This window comes from Neofelis nebulosa, chromosome 10 (genome assembly GCF_028018385.1).
Source record: "Neofelis nebulosa isolate mNeoNeb1 chromosome 10, mNeoNeb1.pri, whole genome shotgun sequence".
Taxonomy (NCBI): domain Eukaryota; kingdom Metazoa; phylum Chordata; class Mammalia; order Carnivora; family Felidae; genus Neofelis; species Neofelis nebulosa.
Genome location: NC_080791.1, coordinates 38,916,836 through 38,941,888, shown reverse-complemented (window position 1 = coordinate 38,941,888; position 25,053 = coordinate 38,916,836). Strand labels below are relative to the sequence as shown.

Below are 25,053 nucleotides of genomic sequence, written 5' to 3'. Positions count from 1 at the left end.
AGGTTCTGTGCTGATGGTGGAGAGCGAAGAATACTAATGTACCGAAGGGCATGTGGAGATCAAAGCATTTAAAAATACATCTTTTCATGGAAGCTAATGGAGGACTTTCAGTTTAAATGAGATTTAAAAGTGTGTCATTAAGAAAAGCACATGAATGCAGAAATGTGAGTAATTTTATGAGAAGGCACTCTGCTGATTAGACTTGAGAGTGTCTGCCCTTGGCCAGTGAGTCCGGAGGCTTCTCTGGGTAGAACTATGCTTTCTTTCTTTTTTTTTTTTTTTTTTTTTTGATATCTGCCCCTGTGGAGAAGAGCGGACCCAGGGCCTAGGGGAAAGATGGCCGAACTAATTGAAATTGGAAGGCAGCCTGGCTGGTGAGTGTTTAGCGGAAAAGTGCAGCCCTTAGGTACCAGTGTTGTTTTTCTCCATAGTAATTTGTGGAGCTGCTTTGAAAATGGTAAAGTACTGTATCACGTAAGGCTTTTATTTTTATTTTTTTAAAAAAATAATGACTTCTGAAATAAGGGACTTGCTAGTGAAAATTGTAAAAATCTGAAAGCTTTTCCAGGCCAATCAAATAAAAGGAAGTTAACTCCATAAGACCTGTTAGTAGTTCTGATATGCAAAATTCTCCCCAAGTAGCACCCCCGCCCCGCCCCCCCCAAACCTCCCTGTGGCTATCTGCATTTCAAATGCATACAGAAGCAGCTCTGGTCAGGAAATTCTCTAGCGTTTTGAATAATTTTTCTCCTCCCATTTTTTCATTAATTTTGGTAGGCTCTTGTGTCCCAGAATTCACTAGGCAATAGAATACTTGAAAAGCAAGGGGTATTTTGGAGGTCAACCAAGAGGACATATTTAATTATAAGGTTGGTTGGAAATAGTCTGAGGTTGTTGAGGTTTTTGTTTGTTTGCTTAGTGATTTTTTTTTTAATTTTATTTGTTGGTTTGACTTTGTTTTGTCTTGGAAGAAAGGCAAAATTTAAATCTTGGCCATTGTGGGTAGGTCAGTACAGTAGTTTTGCTGAAGGAAGCCACGCCTGGGCTTGTGTGTTGGCACCCTGCCGGGTTCTCTAAATTGTGAGGCCCTTGGCCTCTGTTCTTGTGAAACAAGGCCTGTTCATTCCAAGACAGGATAGGACTCCTGGTTTCCCAAAGGGGTTCACACATCAGGCTTTTTAAAAATTATTTTACTTTATTTTATGAGGGGGATAGGGAGGTAGCTGTAAGGTGTTAGAGGAAATGTATCCCCGTTAAGACTGTGGAGAATTGGATTTAACTTCAAAAAAAAATGAAGTCACATAGTCCTACTGTGTGCGTTTAAATCTGTGTTTGGAATCTCACTGGCCAGTACACCTCTTTTTCTTTCATTTGGTTTTGCTTTTAAGTTAAATGCCTGTAGTTCACTTTGTTTAAAAAAAAAAAAAAAACTTGTAACTTTGAAATGATTATAGCTTTATGGAAAGTTGCAAAAATAGTAGAGAGGTCCTGTGTACTCTTCACCCATTTTCTTCCATTGGTAGCATCTTACATAACCACAGTACAATAGAACTGGGAAATTGACATTGGTACAATCCACAGAGCATCGTCAGATTTCACTGGTTTTACATGCACACATTTGTGTTTGTGCATATATCCTTCTAAGCAATTTTTTCACACGTGTAGATTCCGGTAACCACCATCATGGTCAAGATACAGAACTATCTCATCACCTCAAGGATGTTCCTTGTGCCACTCCTTCATGGTGGCATCCACTCTCTCCTCCCCGCACCCATCTCTAAACCCCGATAACCACTAATCTCTTCTCCATCTCTATCTATCATTTTGAGAGTGTTACATAAATAAAATCATGTGGGGAGCGCCTAGGTGGCTTAGTCAGTTGGGTATCCGACTCTTGATTTTGGCTCATGTCATGAGCCCAGGGTCATGGGCTCTGCGCTGAGCATGGAGGGTGCTTGGGATTTTCCCTCTCTCTCCCTCTCTCTCTGCTCCTCCCCCCTGCTTGTGCTCTCTTCCTTTCTCTCTAAAAAAGAAAAAAAAAACATAAGTTAAATAAAATCATGTGGCATATGACCTTTTGAGATGAGGGTTTTCACTCAACAGAACACCCTTGAGATCCACTCAAAGCTGTCACATTATCAAGAGTCTGTTCCCTTTTATTGCTGAGTAGTATTCCATGGTATGATTATACCACAGCTCGCTTAACCGTTCACCTACTGAAGGACATTTAGGTTGTTTCCAGCTTTGGGCTCTTACAATTAAAAGTTGCTATGGACATGTGTGCACCGGGTTTTGTACAGACATGTTTTCCTTCCTGCGGGATCAATGCCCAAGAGTGTGATTTCTGGATTTTGAATGGTTAAGTGTATATTTTGTGTTCTCAGAAACTGCCAAACTTTTCCAGAGTGACTGTACAATTTTACATTCCCCCAGCCATGTAGGAGAGATTGGGTTTCTCTGCAACCTCACCAGCATTGGTTTATTATTGTAGCTGTCCCAACAAGTGTTCTAGTCTCATCCTGGCTTTAATTTGCATTCCCTAATGGCTAATGATGTTGAACATCTTTTCATGTGTTTATTTCTCATCTGTATCTCCTCTTTGGTGAAATGTCTGCTCATGTTCTAACTGGATTGTGTTTTTTTTGTTGTTGTTGTTGGTTTCTTTTTTACAGTTGAGCTTTGAGAGTTCTTCATATATTCTAAATATGAATCCTTTGCCATATATATGGCTTGTATATATATATATATATATATATATATATATATATATATATTTTTTTTTTTTTTTCCCCCCAGTATGTAGTTTGCCTTTTTTATCTTTTTAACAGGATCTTTTGTAGGGCAAATGTTTTTAATTTTGATGAAGTCCTACGTATTGTATGTTTTTGTTTTTGTTTTTTTCCTTTTATGGGTTGTGATTTTGGTGTCAAATCCAAGAACATTTTGCCTCCGCCTCCATCCCAATGATTTTCTCCTACGTTTTCTTTTTTTGTTTCATAGTTTTATATCGTATATTTAAACTGTAGTTCACTTTTACCCCCTCTTAAGAATGTGTATGTCTTGCTGCCCTTCTTGAAAACCATCCCTTAGGTGTTTATTATGTATTTAGTGTTCTAGAAGCACACAGTTGAATCAGGCATGTTCCCACTCTTAAGAGCTCACCCCTTAGTGCGGTCATTGTGTGGACATTTCCATGTATTATGTACAGTAAAGGAGATAAGCATGCTGTGCCGTGGAGCACTGAGCTGAGAGGGCTCGCTTTGATCGGGGGGTCAGGGCTTTCCTGGGCACGTTGCCCAAGCATGGTGGGAATGAAATCGATTCTTGCCTTTGATCCAGTTTTTGGATGTCTGTGTTGCCATGAATTCTTCAGTGTGAGTTACCCTGGTTCTTGAGCACATGCTGAAGGACTTGGGGTAAACTGGGCGGTTGAGGGCTTTTTTGAACTGTACGTGGCATAACAGCTTAAAAAATAATAAAGATCCAGTACTGACAACTCCCTAACATAAAGAGTCTGAATGAAGTTAAACAGCTTCAAAATTAGAACGTGTTAAAATGGAAAAGGAGGTAGTATTTTGGATTGTTTAGGAACAGTAGACCTGGCTTGCTTCCTGACCCTCCTTCCTCCTTGCTGTGTAATCTCAGGACATTTGACCTGTTAAAGCCTCATGGATGAAATGGAAACAGTTGCCTCCTGGAGTTGCAGGAGAAACAGTGCCTATATACCATGTTGGGCAAATTGAAAGCATTCAGTAAACACTTGCTGCTATCATTATTATTATTATTATTATTATTATTATTATTATAGACCCAGGGCTTTATGATGTTATGTGCATTTTCATCTATCTCCTTTTTCCGAGAAACTGGAATCCCAGTTTTTACTCACAGAAACTTAGCTTTTCACAGTTGGGCATGTACCAAATATTATTTATTGAATGAGGTTAGAAGGTAGGGTACTCTGTGCCCGATCTAGTACTGGCTATAAAATAGACCTTTTTTTCCTGCCTATAAACCCAAACTTTTGAGTAAAGAACAGTTTCCTCTCTGCCCCAGCCACGGGAGGTGGCTGGAGGTCTGTGTGCTGGCTGGAGTTTACAGTGCCTGTTAGCCTAGGTGTATGTTAGGTCAGGGCTGATGTCACCAGGATGCTTCACACCCGGCAGCTCCCTTTCCTTTCCCTTGATGACCATGTTGTTTGTTTCCCAGAGGAAATGGAATGGACCTTAGATATATACTTCTAGAGCAATGGCTCTGAAATGGGGGTGATGAGGTGATGCTATGTTTGAACAAAACAGTCTGCGAGCCCCGCCCCCAGAGTTTTGTTTCAGTTAGCTCTTGGAGGGGCCTGAGAATCTGAATTTCTCACAAGTTTCCAGGTGATGCTGTTCCTGCTGGTCCCGGGACCACACTTTGGGAACCAGTATTTTAGAACATAGTCTCCTTTTCATTGGACCTCGACTGAAGTGCTTAACTCTTTGGAACCGCATGTGTTCATGTTTAAACGACAGAGACTGAGCTAGATTGATTTCTAAGGTGATGAATTGATCTGCATAACCAAATGCTCGGCTCTAATCATTCTTCTGTGCCTTCCCCCTTTCCAGGCCGACTTTTCCTTCTCTCTGCTGTCTTTCATCCTCCTCGGTCCTTGGGAGATATTCCAAGTTACGGTGTATTGTTACCACCCACAAGCCATATTGCCTTGGCTAAGTCACTTAACCTCTGTAAAATGAATGTGCTGACTCAGTACTTCCATCGAAAGATAATTGTGAGGCTTCAGTGAGATAACACATACGAAAGGACTAAATACAAGGTAGAGCATGGTTCAGAATTCATTTATTACTTGGAGCGTCCTTGATTGCCCTTCAGGACAGTATCCTTGGACGTGGGGATGAACTGCTTCTCTTGATGCTGAATTTCACTGCTGCTGCGGGGCTTGTAAAGACCGCAGGAAATCCGCAGGGTCTCCGTGGAGAAGGTTCCCGCAGTAAACGGAAGGTGGGGGTAGGGTCTCTGAGGGCCTTCAAAATAGATACTTGATGTGTGGACGTGGTAATGACCAAAGAAGGGTTCAGTGCTGGAAAACAGCTTGAACAGAGGCTGGACTGTTAAGAGCACTTCTTCACAGTAGAGAAATACAATTCCATGAAGTTTTTTTTTTTTTTTTTTTTTTTTTCTGGCATCCTTGGAAGATGTGATCTGTCCCCCGTCTGTTTTTTGTTTTTTGTTTTTTGTCTTTTTTGAGGGGGCGTGGATAGGGAGAGGGCAGAGAGAGAGGGAGAGAAAATCTTAAGCAGGCTCCATGCCTAGCACGGAGCCCGATGCGGGGCTCCATCCCATGAACCACGAGATCATGAGCTGAGCTGAAATCAAGAGCCAGACCCTTAACCGACGGAGTCACCCAGGTGCCCCTGACCCCCGTCTATTTTTATTTTGAGTTCTGGGTCTACACTGTCCACAGTAACCACTAGCCACATGTTGGCCATCAAAGTTAATTAAAAGTAAATGAACTAAAAATCCTCAGTCCTGTTAGGCACAGTTCATATGCCAGCAGCTATTTCTGTCCTTGCAGTGAGTTTCACTGGTCAGTGCTGTTAGAGACATGATAGTCCCGGTTTGATTGACAGCAACATTATGGGGCTTCATAGGACGGGAAGGTGACACAGTTTTGACTGAAATGAATCACTTTCTTGTTGAAGTCCTGCGTGGACTGAATGGGAGAAAAGACCACAGGGCAAACCCTCTGCCAACCTGAACCTTATATTTGGTTTTTTTTGTTTGTTTTTTTTAATATTTATTTTTGAGAGAAAGAGAAAGAGAGACAGAGTGTGAGTGGGCAAGGGGTAAGGGAGACACAGAATCCGAAGCAGGCTCCAGGCTCTGAGCTGTCAGCACAGAGCCCGATGCAGGGCTTGAACCCACGAACCATCAGATAATGACCTGAGCTGAAGCTGGATGCTTAACCAACCGAGCCACCCAGGCGCCCCTGAACCTCATCTCTGGAGGCTCATTTCATTCGGAGGGTGGGTCAGAGAGGCATTTGGGGTATGCCGGGAGTAGGTAGAGTTTACCAGGTTAGCAGGCTCTTACAGGAGGCTGTTCCCAGGGATGTTTGTGGCCTTGATTCCGTTCCTGGGATTCTCCCAGGCCCTTGAGAGCAGCAAATAGAAACGCCAGTGCAGAGTTAGCACTGAGAGGTTCCCCTGGGGAGATCTCGAGCCAGCCTGGACTCCTCCGCCTTGGGTCTGTTCCACTGTTGAACCAGCCTTTGTCAGTGCAAGGGGAAGGGGGGGTGGTGTGTGGCGGGCCTTTGCTCATCTCCGCTGGTGTCTGGGCTTGCTCAGATACCGTTCCACACTGCATCATCCTAACTTTTGAAAGTTCTGTACACTGTAAGGTTCCTTTCCCTGCCTCACATCCGGGTCCCTGTGGTCGGCTTCCCAAATCCGTCTGGCGTGCCTCACCTTCCTTTGCACATCTACACCCCAGCTAGTGAGGAACTCATTCCCCGGGAACCCGTGCTTGCCACACAACAGGTCTTCCTGCTTCTGTTGTTTCGCACCTCTTCTCATCTACCCTGTCTTTCGCTTCTTTCCTCCACCCTTCTCAGAACAGGCAGAGCAAGAACAAGGATGATAGATATCTTGTCTTCCGGGCTCCTGTGCTTCTTGCCTTAGGTGGGGCTGTGCTGTGCCCTGTGGCCCTGGGCCAGGGAGGAAGGAGGCATCTCACAGGTACCTGCTGCTTCTCAGCCGTAAGGGCTGCTCTGGTTAGTGTGACCCCCGAAGGCAGGTGTGAGACCGGCCTTTCCCTTCCGGACAGGAACTGCACCCTGAAGGCCTCTGGGCACCAAGTTTCTTCTGAGTAAGCTCCCTCTGTCTGGGGGGTTGAGGGAAAGGGGTAGGTGTGAAATTCTCTGGCCAGGCCCTGTTTCCCAAGGGACCAGTCTCTAACTATCGCTGCAGTTTGGTTGATTTGCTCACACTGGTGATGTGGGAAGAAGGGCCCCTAAGATCGCCTGCCTGGGATCTTGTTTTTGAACAATGGGGGATAAAAAAGAAGAGGAGAAATAGACAAGGTGCTTTCAGAATTTTGGAAACCAGTGGATGCGGTACCTAGGAGACAGCATTAAATTCACAGCAGAGTGCCTGTGACACCAATTTAGCTCCTTTATCTAGAAGAGTGGAAGGAAATGCCTTCTGAAATCACAGTAGCTTAAATTAAGAGACCTGGGGAAGTAATGTAAACAGCATCACAAACCTTAAATGTAATGGGAGTGTCAGAGAAAAGCAGGAGGTTTGCTAAAGGACATAACCCTTTAGGAAACCTGATAGACTGGCCTGATAGATCATACATGAGCGGCAGGGGCATGAAAAGTGGGGAGTACGTTTACTTGAGCTGACTTTGAGATTTGATCCTGTAAAATATTCATCCAAACAAAAAATTAAAACTGTAAGATCTAAAAAGGTCTGCTCTGAGATATGGATTATCTCAGTCCCGAGCTTAGAAGTAAAATTCTCTGAAAGTCTGAAGTTTCTTACCTTCAACTTTCTCCAAAATGGATTCTGGGAATTGGGAGACAACAATTGGAATGAATGCAGATATTAACATTTTAATGGCCTTTGTTAAGTGACTAAGATCACTTTATTAGTTTAAGAACGTACAATGTGTTATGTGTAATTAAACTTGCTCGTAAAGTGAACAGATTTTGTAGTGTTAAGTTTCGTAGTTAGGCAGTAGTCACGAATCTTCTAATTGAACCTACTTTGAAATATTTTCAGCCTCTCTTAAGGAAGGTACATGTTGAACCTCAGGGATCATGACATTTCTCATTTTGGGGCAGACTATACATTAGGCAGACATTGGGATGCAGAGCCTTCGCCGCTCTATAAATACCTGCTGAATGAGTGACTCTGGACCATGCAAGTCCATACTGAGGTGGAGCATTTGCTACAGTGGAAAGATGCAGTCCTCCGTCTGCCATTTGAGGCTCTGTCACGTGCCTGGAACTGGACTAGGCCTGGGATATCTGCCCTCTGCGCCCATGGAATTTATATTCTACAAGGGATGTAATGGAGTGCGGTGTTAGAAAACAGAAGGCAAATGAACTGCGTTTGTTCTGCTACGAGGACAAGAAACAATTTATAATCGCCTCCCAAGTATTTTATCTTCACTGTGAGCTGATTAAGAGGGAATGGGCTTAAATTACAGATACCGTGACTTCTAGAAGCATGGGAAGAGTTCCCTGATGGGGAGCTTGGGAGGACATGAGGGTTATAGATGCAGCCAAGGAATATGAGAAGCGCGGGGGTGTCTCATTCTAGAAATCTCTTTACATTGAGTGAGTGCGGTTTAGTGTCCTGCAGGATTGTGGGAGGTGGGTCTGATGGCACGGCGGTGTTCATCTGCGGAGCTTTTGAGGAACTTCAGGAAGCTCGCGTGGCTGGAATGGCAGCTGGCGCACATAACCAGGACCAGATCAGATTCAGTAGGTTCTCCCAGCTGAGGGAGAGGAGCCCTTGGACAGCTACCAGGTGGGGGTGTGGCAGGGGGGGTCATCGGAGACACGTTCTGTGGCAGCAGCGCAGATTGTGTCTACATTTGCCTTTCAGTTTCCTCTTTGATTTGAGGGGGTTGTACAATCTGGGAAGAACAGTGGAAAATTCGTGCTAATGATGCATGATGATTTGTTTGCAAAGTCTGCCTTAATCATGTAGAAAAAGTATCTAGGACTCCATGATGTGCCGTTTGCTCGTTCAGTGTAACAAGTTAAAAAAACAAAACAAAAACCCGGACTCTTAATTCTGTTTATCCTGCAACTTTTCTGGATTCGTGTCATTTTTTTTGGTGGAATCTTTAGGGTTTTCTCGATATAGTATCATACCATCTGCACATAGTAACAGTTTTACTTCTTATCAACTTGGATGCCTTTTATTTCTTTTTCTTGCCTGATTGCTGCAGCAACGACTTCCAGTATCGTATTGAATAAAAGTAGTCAGAGAGAGGACATTCTTGTCTTTTTCCTGATCGTAGAGGAAAAGCTCTCAGTTTTTCACCATTGAGTGCAATGTGTTGATCAATAACTACATATCTCCATTAAACAAAGCTTACAACTCATCAATACAGCAGTGAAATCTATGCTTACAGTGATGACCTTTGTGTTTGATTCAGACCTGAGATTCTCAGTCTCCAGAAACGTTCCTTACGGAACATTCACCGTGGAGCAAGAGGAGAGGTTTATTTCTTCTTATTTGTAATGCTTAGAAGAGAGGACAAATCGTACTCACTCCCCTGTAACCTCCTAATAAGTGTCCCCTTGTCCTACTGGCTGAAGAGGAGTTTCCCTAGGCAGCTGAGGGTATTTAGGTTAGAGCCTGGTACCTGATACCTTCTCCAGGCCTGCCTAGCCCTTGACTTGTATGCCTAGCTGGTAGACAAGTTAGGAATTTTGGAAGAGCCTTTGGATAATACCATGTATTCTTTCATTTTGGTCTGTGATAGTAGGATGCACCATTAAGCTTATTTTCAGAGAAATTGTATATATATATTTTTAATTTTTTTTTTAACATTTATTCGTTTTTGAGAGTGTGTGAGTGAGAGAGGGGCAGAGAGAGAGGGAGTCACAGAATCTGAAGCAGGCTCTAGGCTCTGAGCTGTCAGCACAGCTAACAGAGATCATGACCTGAGCTGAAGTCAGACGCTTAACCAACTGAGACACCCAGGCGCCCTGAGAAATTGTATATTTTTTAAATGCTTATTTTTGAGAGAGAGAGAGAGAGAGAGAGAGAGAGAGAAAGTTTGAGCGGGGGAGGGGCAGAGAGAGAGGGGGACAGAAGATCTGAAGCAGGCTCTTTGCTGACAGCAGGCAGGCTGATGCGGGGCTCCAGTGCACCAACTGTGAGATCATGACCTGAGACAAAGTGAGATGCTTAATGGGTTGAGCCACCCAGGTGCCCTGGAGAAATTGTGTATTTTAAGGCTTCTCAACCTAAGTGCTTAGAAAATTGAAAGTGCAATTTTAGTCTAGTTTGTCAATCAGCTGAACAGTCTGACAAAACTTTAAATGTCTTCATCTTTGATCTGCTTGAGCATCTTGCTGTTTTTAAAAAGCTCACGGATTTGATCATTTCTTGAAAGGGAATTTTATATCATTGATTCCTGTTCCATTTGCCCACTCCGATTAAAAAAAAAAAAAAGATAAAATTTACTGAGCACTTATGTGCTGGAATGCCATTCATAGCCCCTTTGCATTATCATATGTAATCTTTATAACGGCCCTAAGTAGTAGGTCCAATTACTGTCTCCCTTAACTGATAAGGTGAAAGGAAGCAAGAAGTTAACTCATTTGCTCACAGAGCCTGGATTCTTAGATTGTTTAAGAAACAGATTTGCCAAAACAAATCAAAACAAATTGGCCCATTTTTCCCCCTTTCCATTTGGTGGCTGTTGTCTCCTCTACCTTTGTTGTTTCTTTAAATCTTTTAATACTTTGGTCTTTTGGCTTGATAGCATCACTGTCTTCTCTTCCGTCATCATGTCTTAACATCCTTCCTTTTGTCCCAGCATTTCCTGACTTCCTGCCGGACAAGTTATTACAGTTTCTTTTCTCCCCACCTCCTAAAAGTAATCTCATGGAGGCTTTTCCTCTAGGGAAATATCATTGTTGATTTGTATTCCCTTTTATAAAAATCCCTCAAGGGCAAGAAGGTGTATTCACGGGCAGGTGTTTTCTAGAGAGAAACTGCCGCCTCTCCTCTGATACATTTTCTTTAGTTATTGGAGTCCGTTGGTCTGACAGGTAGAGTTCAAGCCGTGCTTCACATCAAAGGGTCTCTGTGTGCCTTCAAGGCTCCCCATTTCCAAGGGCTGCAGGCACCTCTCTTTGCCCAGGCGGGGAGGCAACTTCCTCTCAGTTATAGCTGGTTTTGCAGCCATTTTCATCTTAAAGTTCTTTCTCAGTTTCATGTCTTTTGGTCCCTTCCCCACAGAAGAGGCTATAGAATGGAAAGCCATGTTTCTCAGAGTGTGCTCCCTGGAACCCTGGGGGGGGGGGGTTCCTGAGACCAAAACACGATCTTCATAGTAACACGGAGACACATGACCACCGTACTGACATTTGTACTGATGGTACGAAAGCAGTGCTGGGGAGAACTTTGCATGGATCAAGGCAAGGGCACTGACAGTACCAGTGGTCTGTCTGCCCCTTACCAGCACACACGGTAGTAAATCTCCAACCTCAGGTGCACCTTTTTTTTTTTTTTTTTAACGTTTATTTATTTTTGAGACAGAGAGAGACAGAGCATGAATGGGGGAGGGACAGAGAGAGGGAGACACAGAATCCGAAACAGGCTCCAGGCTCTGAGCTGCCAGCACAGAGGCCGACGTGGGACTCGAACTCACAGACTGCGAGATCATGACCTGAGCTGAAGTCGGCCGCTCAACCGACTGAGCCACCCAGGCGCCCCTCAGGTGCACCATTTTAATGCCTCGCATGATGAAATGGAAAGCACACAGGATGTGCTCCTGCTGCAAACCGAGGCAGGGAGCTTAGCTAAAGGCTCTTCTCGTGGGACGCCATTTGTAGTTGAGAGAATGACCCACAAACCGTGGTAATTCCGAGTTCTTGGTTTATTGGGTATTTGCTAGATGTTTTCTCAAAAACGAATGAAGGGAGCCTTCACTTTAAGAAAACCAATGGACACTCTTTGTTGCCAGTGATAAAACTCAGGCTTTCCAGTAAAAACTGGAATTTTGGAAAACTTGGATTTGCCACTGTGCACTTGACAACTTCCTAAAATGCCAAAGACTTTCCTGATGATTGCAATCCATTGTATATTAACAAAGGTGATTTTGTTGATATTACATACTTGAAAAATTTGCATGTGTGGAGGATTTGCACGGTGCAGTGAACCATGATTTTCCAAATGACCAATGTATGAAATTATGAAATCATGGAAAAGAGAACTCCCTCCAAAGTGAGAGATGGACCAGTAGATTTTAATGTACTAGAATATAGAGGAATATCCAAGACAGGATCACTGATACAGTTTTATAGTTCACACTGCAACCACCTTGAAGAAATTAGTACTTGTTGAGGCACCTGGGTGGCTCAGTCAGTTAAGCGTCTGACTTCAGCTCAGGTCATGATCTCATGGTTCATGAGTTCGAGCCCCATGTTGGGCTCTGTGCTGACAGCTCTGTCTCTCTGTGTCTCTCAAAAATGAATAAACGTTTAAAAAAAAAAAAAGAAATTAGTACTTGTTGACTTTTGGTGTAGCTTCAAAGAACAGTCACAATTATCTGGAATGGCTATCATAATACTCCTCCTTTTTCCAATTACATGTTAGAATGAGGCCACATTTCCTTGATCTTCTTCAATAAAAATCCTACAACAATAGATTGACAGCAGGAACAGATATGAAAATCCAGCAGTCTAGTAAGCCTTACCTTAAAGAAATTTGCAAAATTGTAAAATAATACTGTTCGCACTGCCTTTTGTCTTAGAAATGAGTTTTCATAAAAATGTTTCGTGTAACTTAGAATGGGTCCATTATTGTTGTTTTGAAATGAATTAGCATATATTTTAAGATTTCTCAGTTTCCATTTCTGATATGGTAAGGAGGGATAGATACAGCTCACAGAAACAAAAGCTTATTGGGTCCTCTGTAATTTTTAAGAGTGTAAAGAGGTCCCGAAACGAAAAAGTTTGAAGACTGTTGGTGTAGTGGTAAACACTACATGCTCTGGGGCCAGACCAGCTGGGCTTGAATCCTGGTTTTGCCCTTTACTAATTGTGCAAGTTATTCTCAGTGCCTTAGTTTCTGCACCTGAGAAGTGAGGATAATCCTCCTAGAGTTGTGAATGCCATGAAATCAGTGTGTATGCATTCTTTTAGACCTAGGGAGAAACTATGTAGGTAGCTCTTGACAGATTGTTTTAGAGAGGTCCATGATCCAAAGCATTGAGGCCTAAGAGAAGAAAGAGGTAAGCATAGCCCCTTAGCACAGTTACAGATCTAGGTGTGCATGTTCTGAGATGGACCTGAACACTGGTGTCCCTGCTCGCCAGTCCGTGCTACCTTGAGCTTGCCTGCATCACCTCATTGGGCCACTGTTGGGCAGTTGTCTGCCTTAGAAGTCTGGCCTGGCAGATTTGGGTTCCCATACCGGGCACTGTCTTTCCCCTGGCAGATGCTTAATGTCACAGATGTTTGTGGAATGACTGAGTGAATGAAAGCACGGATGGATGGATTGACAGATGGATGAATTAGTGAGTACTTCTGAATTTTGCTGCCAATCAAGTTCACCAGACCCATGATCTTTTGTAATGTATAGGAATTATAAGAAACCAAATACTACCACAAGTACCTACATGTTTTAAAATACCGCTTAAATTCCGTGGAATGTTTTGGAACAGTCAAAACCGAATTTGCGTCTTAGCCTTATGGCTGTGAGCTGTGTGACCCAGAGCGTGTCATTTATGTTTATGTTTAGGTAAAAAGGAGATAATGAGACCTAATTCTCAGAGATGTGAGAATTACCTGAGATAATGTTTGTATCATGTATTGCTCGATGAATGTTATGTTCTATGCCTTCCTTCCCTGTAAAATTAGCTGCTTATCTTACATGACTGTGACATAGTGGCTTTGTGATTTTTGAGTTTCAGATTTAGCAAGCATTTGTCTTGTAATATGGTAGGCATTTTCTCAGGCTTTATCTTATCATGTTGAATTAGATATCTTTGTTTTTAATTTTTTTTAATGTTTATTTATTTTTGAGAGAGACAGAGAGGCAGAGCGTGAGCAGGGGACGGGCAGAGAGAGAAGGGAGACACAGAATCCGAAGCAGGCTCCAGGCTCTGAGCTGTCAGCACAGAGCCCGATGAGGGGCTCAAACCCACAGACAGTGAGCTCATGACCTGAGCCGAAGTTAGCCGCTTAACCCACTGAGCCACCCAGGTGCCCCTAGATGTATTTTTTGGTATAATCGCTTTATTGTATCTTGAGAACAATACTTGAGATGTAGCTAAAATAGCCATATTCCCTTACCTGGTCATTCAGGATAGCAATTAGAAGGGCACTACAATTGCTGACTTGACTCTGAATTTATGAAAAAGTAACACATTTACACAAAGAATTCTTTACCAGAAGAACCGATTCAGGTTGATTGGTTTGTTTGTTTTAGGAAGAGTTGTTCACTCATCCGTTTGCGTTCATCAGATCCGTCACGTTTTGGCTTCAAGTGTGATTGATGGACAAGACTTCGGTTTATCACAACTTTTTTGGAGTGCATGTGTCATATCAGAACTTGTATGGCAGAGAAGCGTAAGCCTCCTAGACCTGCCTCTGTATTCAAATCAGCTGTCAAGTGAGGCCAAAAGACATTCGGTCTGCACATGTGGAGATCCCGACAGGCCTGACGTGGAGCTTGGAAGTGACATTTTGAACACGTAGCACAGGCGACTGACACAGCACAGCCTTGGGATCCACTGTTAAAGTGGAGACACCATCGTGAAACTAATATGTGGTCAACGGAAGGGATGGGGAGGGGTGGCTTCATCAAGTGCCTTGGTGTTCTGGTGATTGGCAGAGAGCGTGCTATAATTACTTGAAGCTTTTATGAAAAAGAGCACAAATGAAATAGTTCTGGATGCTTCTCTGCCTCACATAGTCCGAGAAAAACTTTCCCAGTACCTTTCCCCATTGTCCACAAGCAAGAGCGTATCATTAAAACTCTCCTGATTTAAAATTAAAAAAAAATTTTTTTTTTTAATTTATTTTTGAGAGAGAGACAGAGTGTGAGTGGAGGAGGAGCAGAGAGAGAGAGAGGGAGACACAGAATCCGAATCAGGCTCCAGGCTCTGAGCTGTCAGCACAGAGCCCGATGCGGGGCTCAAACGCCCTGAAGTCAGATGCTTACCGACTGAGCCATCCAGGCACCCCAAAACTCTCCTGATTTTAATGTAAGAAATTAGTCAGGAAAAGAGGAGTCAGAATTAAGTGTGCGTTATTGAGGAATTTTTGGAAGGCAGAATGACGTTACAAAAAAAGCTTTGATTTTGTCTGTGCTGCTGGCTAGCCCTGGGCCTCTGGGCATTACTTAACCACTGTGAGCCTAGTCCCTATCTACAAAATGGAAATAGGGTGGTGACAATTACACATGGTGATTTTTATATCGTCCCTACACTCAATTGGCCCTCAACAAGTGGTAGCTCCTTCTACTATTGATTATACTCTTATTACTAAAGGGATGTTCAGTTTGGGGGGAACATTGGTTGATTTGAATTATCGTGTCCAGTTATGAGTCAACATTGACTCCTGAGGGAGGTGAGTACAAGAAGACACAGTGAGTATAAGGAGACGGGGAGGGCGGTGGAAGGAACCTGATGGCAGGTCTGAGCTGCTCTTGTCCTCTGTGGCTCAGAGAGGGAGCCTTGAGAAGCATAATTATGCATTCATGTTGCCATCTTGTGTCTTGGGGTTTATTTTAAGGTTTCTCATCCTGTTTGTTTTCCTTTGTTCAGAAAAGATTAAGTACTTACTGTCTGCCTGCAGTGATAGAAACACATTTGAAAGCAATGGAGCTCACATGCCAGTAAGTTTTTTTTTTTTTTCAATGGGAACATAATGTATGCCAGGGCCACCCAAAAGAATACGTTTCTGGTCCTGAAATTGATTAAAGATTATTGAAGTTTCACTTATTTGATTAAATATAGGGCTTATTTATTAAAACGCACCTGAGTACATAGTTCTAGAGATCGATTATATAGTGTAGTGCCTGTAGCTAACAATACTGTATTTTTTATGCTTAAAACATGCTAAGAGGGTAGATAGTATGTTAAATATTCTTATCACACGCACACATATTAATAAAGGAGGTGGGAGAGGACTTAGAGAGGTGATGGGTATATCTGTGGTCTCGATGATGGTGACGGATTCATGTGTGGATACTTATCCCCAAACTCGACAAGTTTCTATGTTAAATGTGTACATTTTTTTAATTATCCATTTTTTTAAAAAAAATATTTATTTTGAGAGAGAGAGAGAGTGTGTGAGCAGGAGAGGGACAGAGGGAGAGGGAGAGAGAGAATCCCAAGCAGGTTCCATGCTGCCAGTGCAGAGCCCGGTGCTGGGTTCAATTTCATGAACCGAGAGATCATAACCTGAGCCAAAATCAAGAGTCGAACGCTTAATCCACTGAGCCACCCAGATGCCCCTGAACATGTACATCATTTTCAATGTCAAGCATATCTTGATAAAAAAATTTTTTTTTAAGTTATCTGAAGTAAAGAATTTCTGGAGTCCAGGTACTTCTAGTTTTAGATAGGTTAACTACCAAATATATCTACCTGAAATAAAAATTATGATATTATGTACAATTTGAGTCAAGGTAGTTAACTAGCCTTTGGATTTTATGTTAAAATCCAAAATTAAAAGATGATTTTCTCTTTGTAGATAAAATCTTTTTCTTATGGGATACTCATATGTGCTTGTGGGGACTCTGCGTGATAGGTAGGGACTAGGATGATTCCTTCTTCTTATGGTGGGCGACTGGGCACCCCCAGAGAGAGGTCTGTTGACTCTGGTCCTGCTCCCAGACCTTTTGAAGAAGCACGCGCCAAAGCCTGCATTTAGGGCACAGTCCCAGGACACAGGGCTCACCTGCAGGGGTTGAGCAGAATGAAAGAGCACCTTCCTCTAAGAGCTGGCTTGTGTTCTCCCTGTGCAGACTCCCTGTGATGTCACTTCAGAATCGTGGACAGAGCCCCTACAGGAAATGGATCATAGTATGCTTGTAATTAACGTGTTTTAGCACTAGGTGGCTTTCTCTCGTTTTTGTTCCCCAGTAGCTTTTACCAAGCCTTGGTCTCCTGATTGGTTTGAAAGAGAGAGAATCATCTTTGAGCTACTTTCTGTAGAATTAAGAATATGTTTATAACTGGTTATTTAAAGATGTATCTTAATTCCATCAGTATATATTTATTGAGTGCCCATTATGTGCTAGAAACTAGCACGTACTGTGAACATACGCAGATGATTCATTGATTCAATAAACGTGTCTGGAGCTCTTACTGTGATTTTATTTCTGCTAGACACTGGAGAGACAAAGGTGAATAAGATATGGTCTTCTGCTGCTGATCAACTTACGAGTTAACAGGGAGAGAAAAATACGAACTAAATACATAAGCAGTTTAATAGTGGCAGAAACATGCATGGAATGTGATGGGAGCACAGATGAGTGGCATATAAACATTCGGGGGGCAAGGGGTAGATGACTTCCCAGAGGAAGTGGCACTAGATAGAGTTTCGGAAAACTTTCAGACTGCGCGCGCACGCGCACACACACACACACACACACACACACACATAATTTAATGTTTATTTATTATTTAGAAAGAGAGAGAGAGCACTAGCCGGGGAGGATCAGAGAGAGAGGGAGACACAGAATCCTAAGCAGGCTCCAGCCTCTGAGCTGTCAGCACAGAGCCCGGTGCAGGGCTTGAACCCACGAACTGTGAGATCATGACTTGAGTCAAAGTCAGATGCTTAACTGACTGAGCCACCCAGGCGCCCCGTCAGCATACATATTTGAGCATTGAGTATGTGCCAAGGAAAGAGTTTTCCGACTTGGTGAGAAAGACCTTCCAGACGAAGGAACCTTTGAGGGATCACAAGTACTTCTTTAGGGTTTGTGCAAAGGGTATTTGGGGCAACAAGGCAGATTGTGCTAAGTCATGTAGTACTTAGGATACAGACAATGCTGAGTTTTTATGATGGGGGTCAGAACAATTAATTTTTTTTAAATGTAAGTCTCTATCAGAAGTTCTTGATTATAAGCACAAAGTGACTTCTTCTAACTTAAGCAAAAGAGGAATTTATTGGAAGTATATTAGGCAGCTCACATATTAACAGGAAGGCCCAGAAAATGGGCAGGAACCTAGGTGAAAATACACCAGGAACCCAGCCGGGGACACGGTGTTTGTCTTGTGAGGACCGGTGCTCCTGGAACTCCTGGTGATACTGTTACCGCAGGTAACTTACCTGCACCTTTTGTCCTTGTGTCGTTTCCTCAAGACTCACAGTCTTTGGCTAGAATATCCAGTTGGCTTGAGCTTAGGCTGTTCTTGCTGCTAGAACAGAGAAGGGTACTTTTGGCTTCTGTAATGGGAGCCAGAACCTACCCCCAAGGTTTACACGGTGAGTTCAGGGTTTCCTAACACTGAAAGTATTTTAGAGTATTGTGATTGACTCTCAGGAACATGCTGGGTAGTTGAATCACCTATTTTCGAAATTATTTTGCATTTCTCTAGTGTTACGAAAATAACGAACTAAAATTTAAAAAGTTTATTAAAAAGCTCCCTTAAATACTGGCTTCTGAGTCGTCCTCCTCCTTACCCATATCCAAGTGACACTGAACTCTCCATTCCTTAAAGAGATGAAATACTTTCTTCTTCTTCTTCTTTTTTTAATGTTTATTTTATTTTTGAGAGAGAGAGAGAAAGCACGAGCCAGGAAGGGGCAGAGAGAGAAAGAGGGAGAGAATCTCAAGCAGGCTCCACGCCACGGGCACGGAGTCCAACACGGGGCTCCAACCCATAAACTGTGCGATCACGACCTGAGCCGTAACCATGAGTCAGATGCTTAGCTGACTGAGCCACCCAGGCGCCCAAGATGAAACACTTTCATGACTCAATCCCCGTGCTTATCCTTTTACCTCGCTGTGTTGACCTCTCCTTCTTAGCACCCCCTCCTCACCCCACAGCAGGTTAATATCCTCCTCACTTTTTTCTGCTCAGCTCACCTGTCTCTTTCTTCTTGTCATTTCAGCTTGCTATCACCTCCCTAATCAACAGGTAGTGATGGATTACTTCTGGGCCCCCAAAGCTTTGTGTCCCTTTAGTCGAGCACTTACTCTGCAAGGAAATTTGGGTGTGCACGTGTGCACGTTGGTCTCCAGAACTAGAGCATGATCTCCTGAGGCCAAGGACGGTCTTACTCATTTCTTGTATTTAGAGCTCCTAGCACAGTGCTCTGTTGACTGCATCGTTACTTGAAAGGGTAAGCATACATTCTGCGTTTTGGTTCCCACTGATGATGTCTCCAATATTCCTAAGAAAGCGTTACCAAGTTAAGCTTGCCTTTAAAGTTATTAATCACAAGTTCCACTTCGAGAAAGTCTAAATTAAATAGCTATTAGTGTATTTATTATTTTATTTGTTCGCTACAATAGACAAGATTGGTCCGGGGATCAGAATTCACACTGGGTGCTGAGGTGGACTTTAGGGGTTGGGAATCTTGGAAACCTTCCTCCCTCCCACCTCTCTCCGTCCCCATCTTGGGTCTCAAATAATGGTTCCTTGGGTGAAAGAGATATTCCAGTGCGTGGAGATTCCTGTTTCCTGTTTAAAAACGTGTGTTGCAGGCACGTATTCCTAGAAGAGGGTGCCCTGACCTGTCCGTGCTTCTGCACTCAGGTCTCAGGCTCCTGGAGTGTGAACTGGCCAACCCACCTGGGCTAGCTGGGTTTCGCAAGAGTTCTTGTGAACAGACTTGCCTTTATTTTTCAGACACTGGTCATGGGTTCTCCAGGCCGCTTCAAAACATTGTTTCCTAGGGCATCTGTCTCCCTGAGCAGAGTATTCCACTCCCCCCGGAAAAACCTCCAGTTCTGCCAGAATCAAAAGGCTTGGTTGCTTACATTTAACTTTGAGGCGGCTGGCACACTCAGCAAATTCCTTAGCTCTTTGAAAGGGAAGGTAGAGGCCACAGGATTGTTTGTTGCTATGTTTAAAATTTCTGTTACAAAGTTATAGGAGGCTAGACTAATCGAAAGGGTGAAGTGGTTTTTAAATGCATTAGGGGGTTTGGATTAGGTGGGCCTGGGAGAAAGTTTTGGGCTTTGGGGAAAGAACACCTGGGAGTTATTTTGCAGCTCTGTGGAGGGTTTGAGGAATGGGCCTCTGGCCTGCACGGGAAAGCAAGTGCCCCCCTCATGTTAGGGAACATTTAATGGAACGTTTAAAGGAACATTCCCTCATTTAAGGAAAAGTGCAAGGGGTCATGGGGAACTCCCGGAGACTGGCTTTGGGGGGATCTTTGACTTTTCCCTTAAACTTGGGCCCGTTCCAGGGGACGGTGCCGTGTTCTGCATCGACAGCAAGTAGTAGGAGGGGTATCCCTTACACATCCTCCTTGCAGAAAGTGACAAGTATGTGGGTCGTGCCTGCCTTCCAGCTTCCCCAGGACGGTAGCGCCAGACTATATTAAATCGCTGCTATAAAATACGAGACAGTTGGAGGGCACCTGTGTGGCTCGGTTTGTTAAGGGTCTGACTCTTGATCTCAGCTCAGGTCTTGATCTTGGGGTCTTGAGTTCAAGCCCCACCCAGCATTGGAGCCTCTTACAAAAAAAAAAAAAAAAAAAAAAAAAAGGCAGTTGATGCTTAAATGCTAAGTTGTGAGCTCACATCATAACTGGTACCATAGGTGAAGGAAGGAAGGCCAGTGTGTGTGTGTGTGTGTGGGCGGGGGGGGGGGGGGTTGTGTCTACAGGAGGTGGAGTGAAGAGGTTTGTTGGGGTGAACCGTAAAGGACCTGGGGAGAGGAGTGTGCAGGCAGAAGGCATTCCCGGCTGGAACCTGGAAAATGGGGGTGACATGGTCACGGGACGCTGGGAGGCTGAGTAGAGCACCCAGGCTGTTGACAGCAGAGGAGCAGCCAGATGGCAGGCAGCCTTGAAAACGAAGCAAAATTTGAACTTGAGACCCTCGCCAAAACAGTTATGTGCAAGCTAGTGGCCTGCCAGAAGTGGGATTTGAGGACAGGAGCTTTCCTAGTTCTGTGAGTGTTGGATGATGATAGGGTGGCAATTTGAGCGTCCTCCGGTGTTTAAACGCAAAGGACACTTCTGAGCCTGTTACATTAGCCTCTTGACAGATTCACGATCTGATCTTAGGGAAGGAACTAGCTACAATGGAGGTGGAGCAGATGAGAGGCGATCGCCAGGTTTCTGCGCCCCGTGCCCACCCCAGAAGACTCACTTCATTTTACCTTAATTCATTTTAACTTCAACAGTGATGCCCTTTGTTAGTGCTGTATTGAGTAGGGAAAACAAAAAGTCTTGTTCAGGGTCACATTACCTAAAGGCCTCTGGACGGTTACAGAGAAAGTAACAGCATAAAACCATAATGGGAAGGAAGCTTCAGCACTTTTAGAAATAAGCAGTCACACTCATAGAAGCAAAAGATTCTTCTTGTCGACACGTGACACGCAGGGTTTGTAAAGAAGAAGGGACCGTTCTTGGTGAGATGGATCACAGTCACTATGAGGCAGGAATGGTGACCCCTCAAAGCAGAATTCCAGAACCTCACCCTTTGTGGAGTGCAGCACGAACAGATCCCTGGCTTTCCTTCAGGGCACGAGCCATAGGAGCTGCCAGAAGGGGACCCTGTAGACGGGGGACTCCTTTACACTGGCCTTAGCTGGTTTTCCATCGCTTTTGCCGGTTTCCCCATGCAGACTAAAGCTGTCAGTGATAATTCTGGGACAAGGACTGGTTTGAAAGAAGCAGGTGACTGCAAATTGGTAAGTCGGGAGGACCTGGTGTGGAAACAGTCTTCATGAAGCCCCTGGGGCTACGGCATGTGCCTATCACACACCTTGGAGCAGGATCCTTGACTGGCTGCGTGCTGCCCTAAAATACGCCCTGTTCCTGAGCCCCTGGGCCGGAGCCACGCCCTAGAGGCGGGGCTTCCTGGGTGGGAGTGGTATCTGGGCGTGTCTGTGGCTTCTAATTTTGCTCCTGGGTGTGGAGAACGCTAACAAAGCCAACAGCATTCCCCCTCATATGTTGTCCTATGTCGTGTAACATAAGTCACATGTTTACTTCCAGCTTCTCATGTCAGAGAGCCTTGACCCCATTGGGTAGATCTTGTACCCTGCGTTTCGCATAAGAAAACAGACCCGCTTTGTGCCATAAAGAGTTCCTAGTGGAGATTCTGAACTACAATAGGCAGGGAAGGATTATGTGTCTGTGGGATTAAGGGCGAGGCCTCCCTTGCATTTTTGCTCTGCAGCTCAGCAATCTGATGCAGACCCAGTGACACACATTCTTGTCATTTTACCTTGTCTTATAGGTGACGAAGCCACAAATAGCACGAGCCCTGTAGGGTATGTCAGTGCTGGGAGCTTCTCTTGGTTCTCTCGGTGGAGCTATGATACCAGGCCCGTCTGCCTGCCAGGCCGTCTGCTCATCTGCTGGGCTTTTCTTTCTTCAGCTCCTAGGAGTGGGGGCAGCGGTGGGAACGTAACTCTCCAAGAATGTGTGGGACACCCCAGCGTACAAAAAAAAAGAAGCCTTAAATGATAGTTGATATGTGTCTCTATACGCTCTGTGGCCTGGAGCCCTTGAACCTGTTCTCACGTGGCAGGCCATTGGATAAAGATGTGGAAAATCAATTTGTACCAGTGTTGTTACTGGGGTCGGGTTCTTGGGGCTCCACAAGGATAGAAACTTGAGGCTGGACCCCAAAATCAAAGGCACAGGCAAGGCTCTACTGGGGCTACAGCTTGAGCTGAAGGAGACTCAGCACTAACAGACAGTGGTTAGACTGGCCTGCTGGGACACAAGGGAGTAAAAGTTCTAGAGCGAAAACTCCCCCTCAGGTTCCCACTCTGGCTTAATATGCTAATGAAGGGGGGGAGTACTTCATCTTTTCTTTTTAAAATTTGTTTAAGTTTATTTATTTTGAGAGAGAGAGCACACAAGCAGGGTAAGTTTATTTATTTTGAGAGAGAGAGTGTGGAAGCAGGGTAGGATCAGAGAGAGAGGGAGAGAGAGAATCCCAAGCAGTCTCTGCACTTTCTTTGCAGAGCCCCACGCAGGACTCGATCCCACCAACCATGAGATCATGACGTGAGTGGAAATCAAGAGTCCCTTGCTTAACCGACCGAGCCACCCAGGTGCCCCCAAACGGGTTTCATCTTGATTGGTTGGAAGGGCCTCGTCCTGATTGGTTGATATTGGCAGGCAATTCAGGCAGCTCATTGGTGCTTGTAGGAGCCAGGGTCCTCTGTTTTTTTTTTTTTTTTTTTTTTTAATTTTTTTTTTTTCAACTTTTTAATTTTTATTTTTGGGACAGAGAGAGACATAGCATGAACGGGGAAGGGTCAGAGAGAGAGGGAGACACAGAATCGGAAATGGGCTCCAGGCTCTGGGCCGTCAGCCCAGCCCAGAGCCTGACGCGGGGCTCGAACTCACGGACCGCGAGATCGTGACCTGGCTGAAGTCGGACGCTTAACCGACTGCGCCACCCAGGCGCCCCCAGGGTCCTCTGTTTTAAGTCCAGCTTGTACGCGGGGCCGCATCTTGGTTCTGCTCTCTAAAAGAAGCGATTTAACAGTAACAGCCAACAGAAAGCGCCCGAGGTACATAATGTTTTCCACTTGGGGCTTGTTCTCATGGTCCCTAACTGTCTCATTGTGGTGATGAGAATGGCTTAGTGTAGAGGTTTTAATTAGGTTCTTAGGTTGCAAGCATATGTCTATACAGAAACACACACACACACCCCCTGCGCACTCCTTTGTATGCATCTACACGTACACATATATACCCTTAATTAGGCCTCAGTTTCATTAGCAGCTTGCTCTCGGTTTTCATTTAAAATTTATAGTCCCGTGACTAGACGGTGTCACCCAAAGCGACATGTGCCTGCACGTGGCCATTCCTGACCCAGATCCACTATGAGAAAACACCACTCTTTGTTTTGTTGAAGTACGTGGGTCCTCAACACCTCTCTGGCGCTGATTGGGTGGGGAGCTGAGGGCACAGAAAGGTGTTTTCGTGTTGGGGGATTTTTGCCAGTGTGCACTGTTCTCCCTCCAGCTTAGGGCATCCGACCTTTGGCTGCACACTGGAATCGGTTGAGGAGTTTTACATACAGGAGCCTGGGCCCTATCCCCCGAGATTCCAATTGACTAGGTCTGGAGGAAGCCTGGGTATTAGGATTTTAAAAGTTCCTCGGCAACTGTCATGGCAGCCAGGGTTGCACCCTGCATTTCTCTAATTTTCCACCTGCTGAAGTAGAAGCCAGGTCAGAATTTGCCTTAGGATCTAGGTCATCTGTGATTCTTAATTTTAGCCTGAGACTTTTAGATTTATAGATGCAGAAGATGAGGCCCGGAAAGGGACAGGTTTCTTCCAGGGTAGTCTTTGCAGTTTGGCCAAAGAGAGAACCCTGACAGGTAATGTCATAGGCATTGGAACTACAATGTTAGACTGATCTCCATGTACTACACCATTCATATTTGGTTTATATTCTTCTTTAGGTTGAGAGTCACTACTACGTTATTTTAGCTTTACAAGATAAATATCCTAGCTGTCAAAACCTTTTTTTTTTTTCGCTCTAGTCCACACATGCCTAAGATATATGTGAGCAGAGTTGCAAACCCTTCTTTGTGTGTTGAAGAAACTGAGGAAGATGATGACTAAATCCCCATCTATGGCCTCAATAACTAGTTACTACTAGCTTTGGCCTTGTGAGAAAAGAGCTGATAAAAAAGCCCAGCAAGAAATTTCAAATTACTTTCAAATTAGTTCGAGGTTATAGCTGAAAAACATTTTTGTTCTAATGGAATTATCATTTGGTCAAGGATTTTAATTTAAAAAGAAAAGCATGATTCTTTCCCTGGAGTAAACTAAGCTACTCCCCACCCCCGCCCCAGGTTTATTTATTTTGAGAGAGAGAGAGAGAGAGAGAGAGCGTGCAAACAGGGGAGGAGCACAGAGAGAGGGAGGGAGAGAATTCCAAGCAGGCTCTAAGCCATCAGCACAGAGCTCAATTCGGGGCTCCAACTCACAAACTGTGAGATCATGACCTGAGCCAAAATCAAGAGTTGGATGATCAACCAACTGGGCCACCCAGGTGTCCTGTAACTAAGCTACTTTTGCCAAAAAGAGCCTTAAATAGGTGTCCAAGCAGAGAAGTCAGTGCGAGGAGGGAAGAGAGCAGGGGCCGGGCTGCTGAGTGTTCCCACGATGTTGTATGTGCGTATCAGTGT

General features: G+C 44.2%; 1 protein-coding gene across 13 annotated transcripts in view; it reads left to right on the top strand.

Annotated features, from left to right (window-relative positions):
• Positions 1 to 25,053, top strand: part of AMOTL1 (angiomotin like 1) — a 160,771-nt gene that overhangs the window by 57,368 nt on the left and 78,350 nt on the right. The window contains exon 2 of one of the 13 annotated variants that reach the window (XM_058687432.1): positions 15,520 to 15,590. The exons of 11 other annotated variants lie outside the window; for them this stretch is intronic. Coding sequence is in view for 1 of the 2 variants with exons in the window: in XM_058687431.1 (XP_058543414.1) it covers positions 12,415 to 12,433 (19 nt within the window). In the remaining variant the exon portion in view is untranslated. Of the gene's footprint in view, positions 1 to 12,339; positions 12,434 to 15,519; positions 15,591 to 25,053 lie in introns of those variants that run through there. One more of the 13 variants, XM_058687431.1, reaches the window with a different exon arrangement.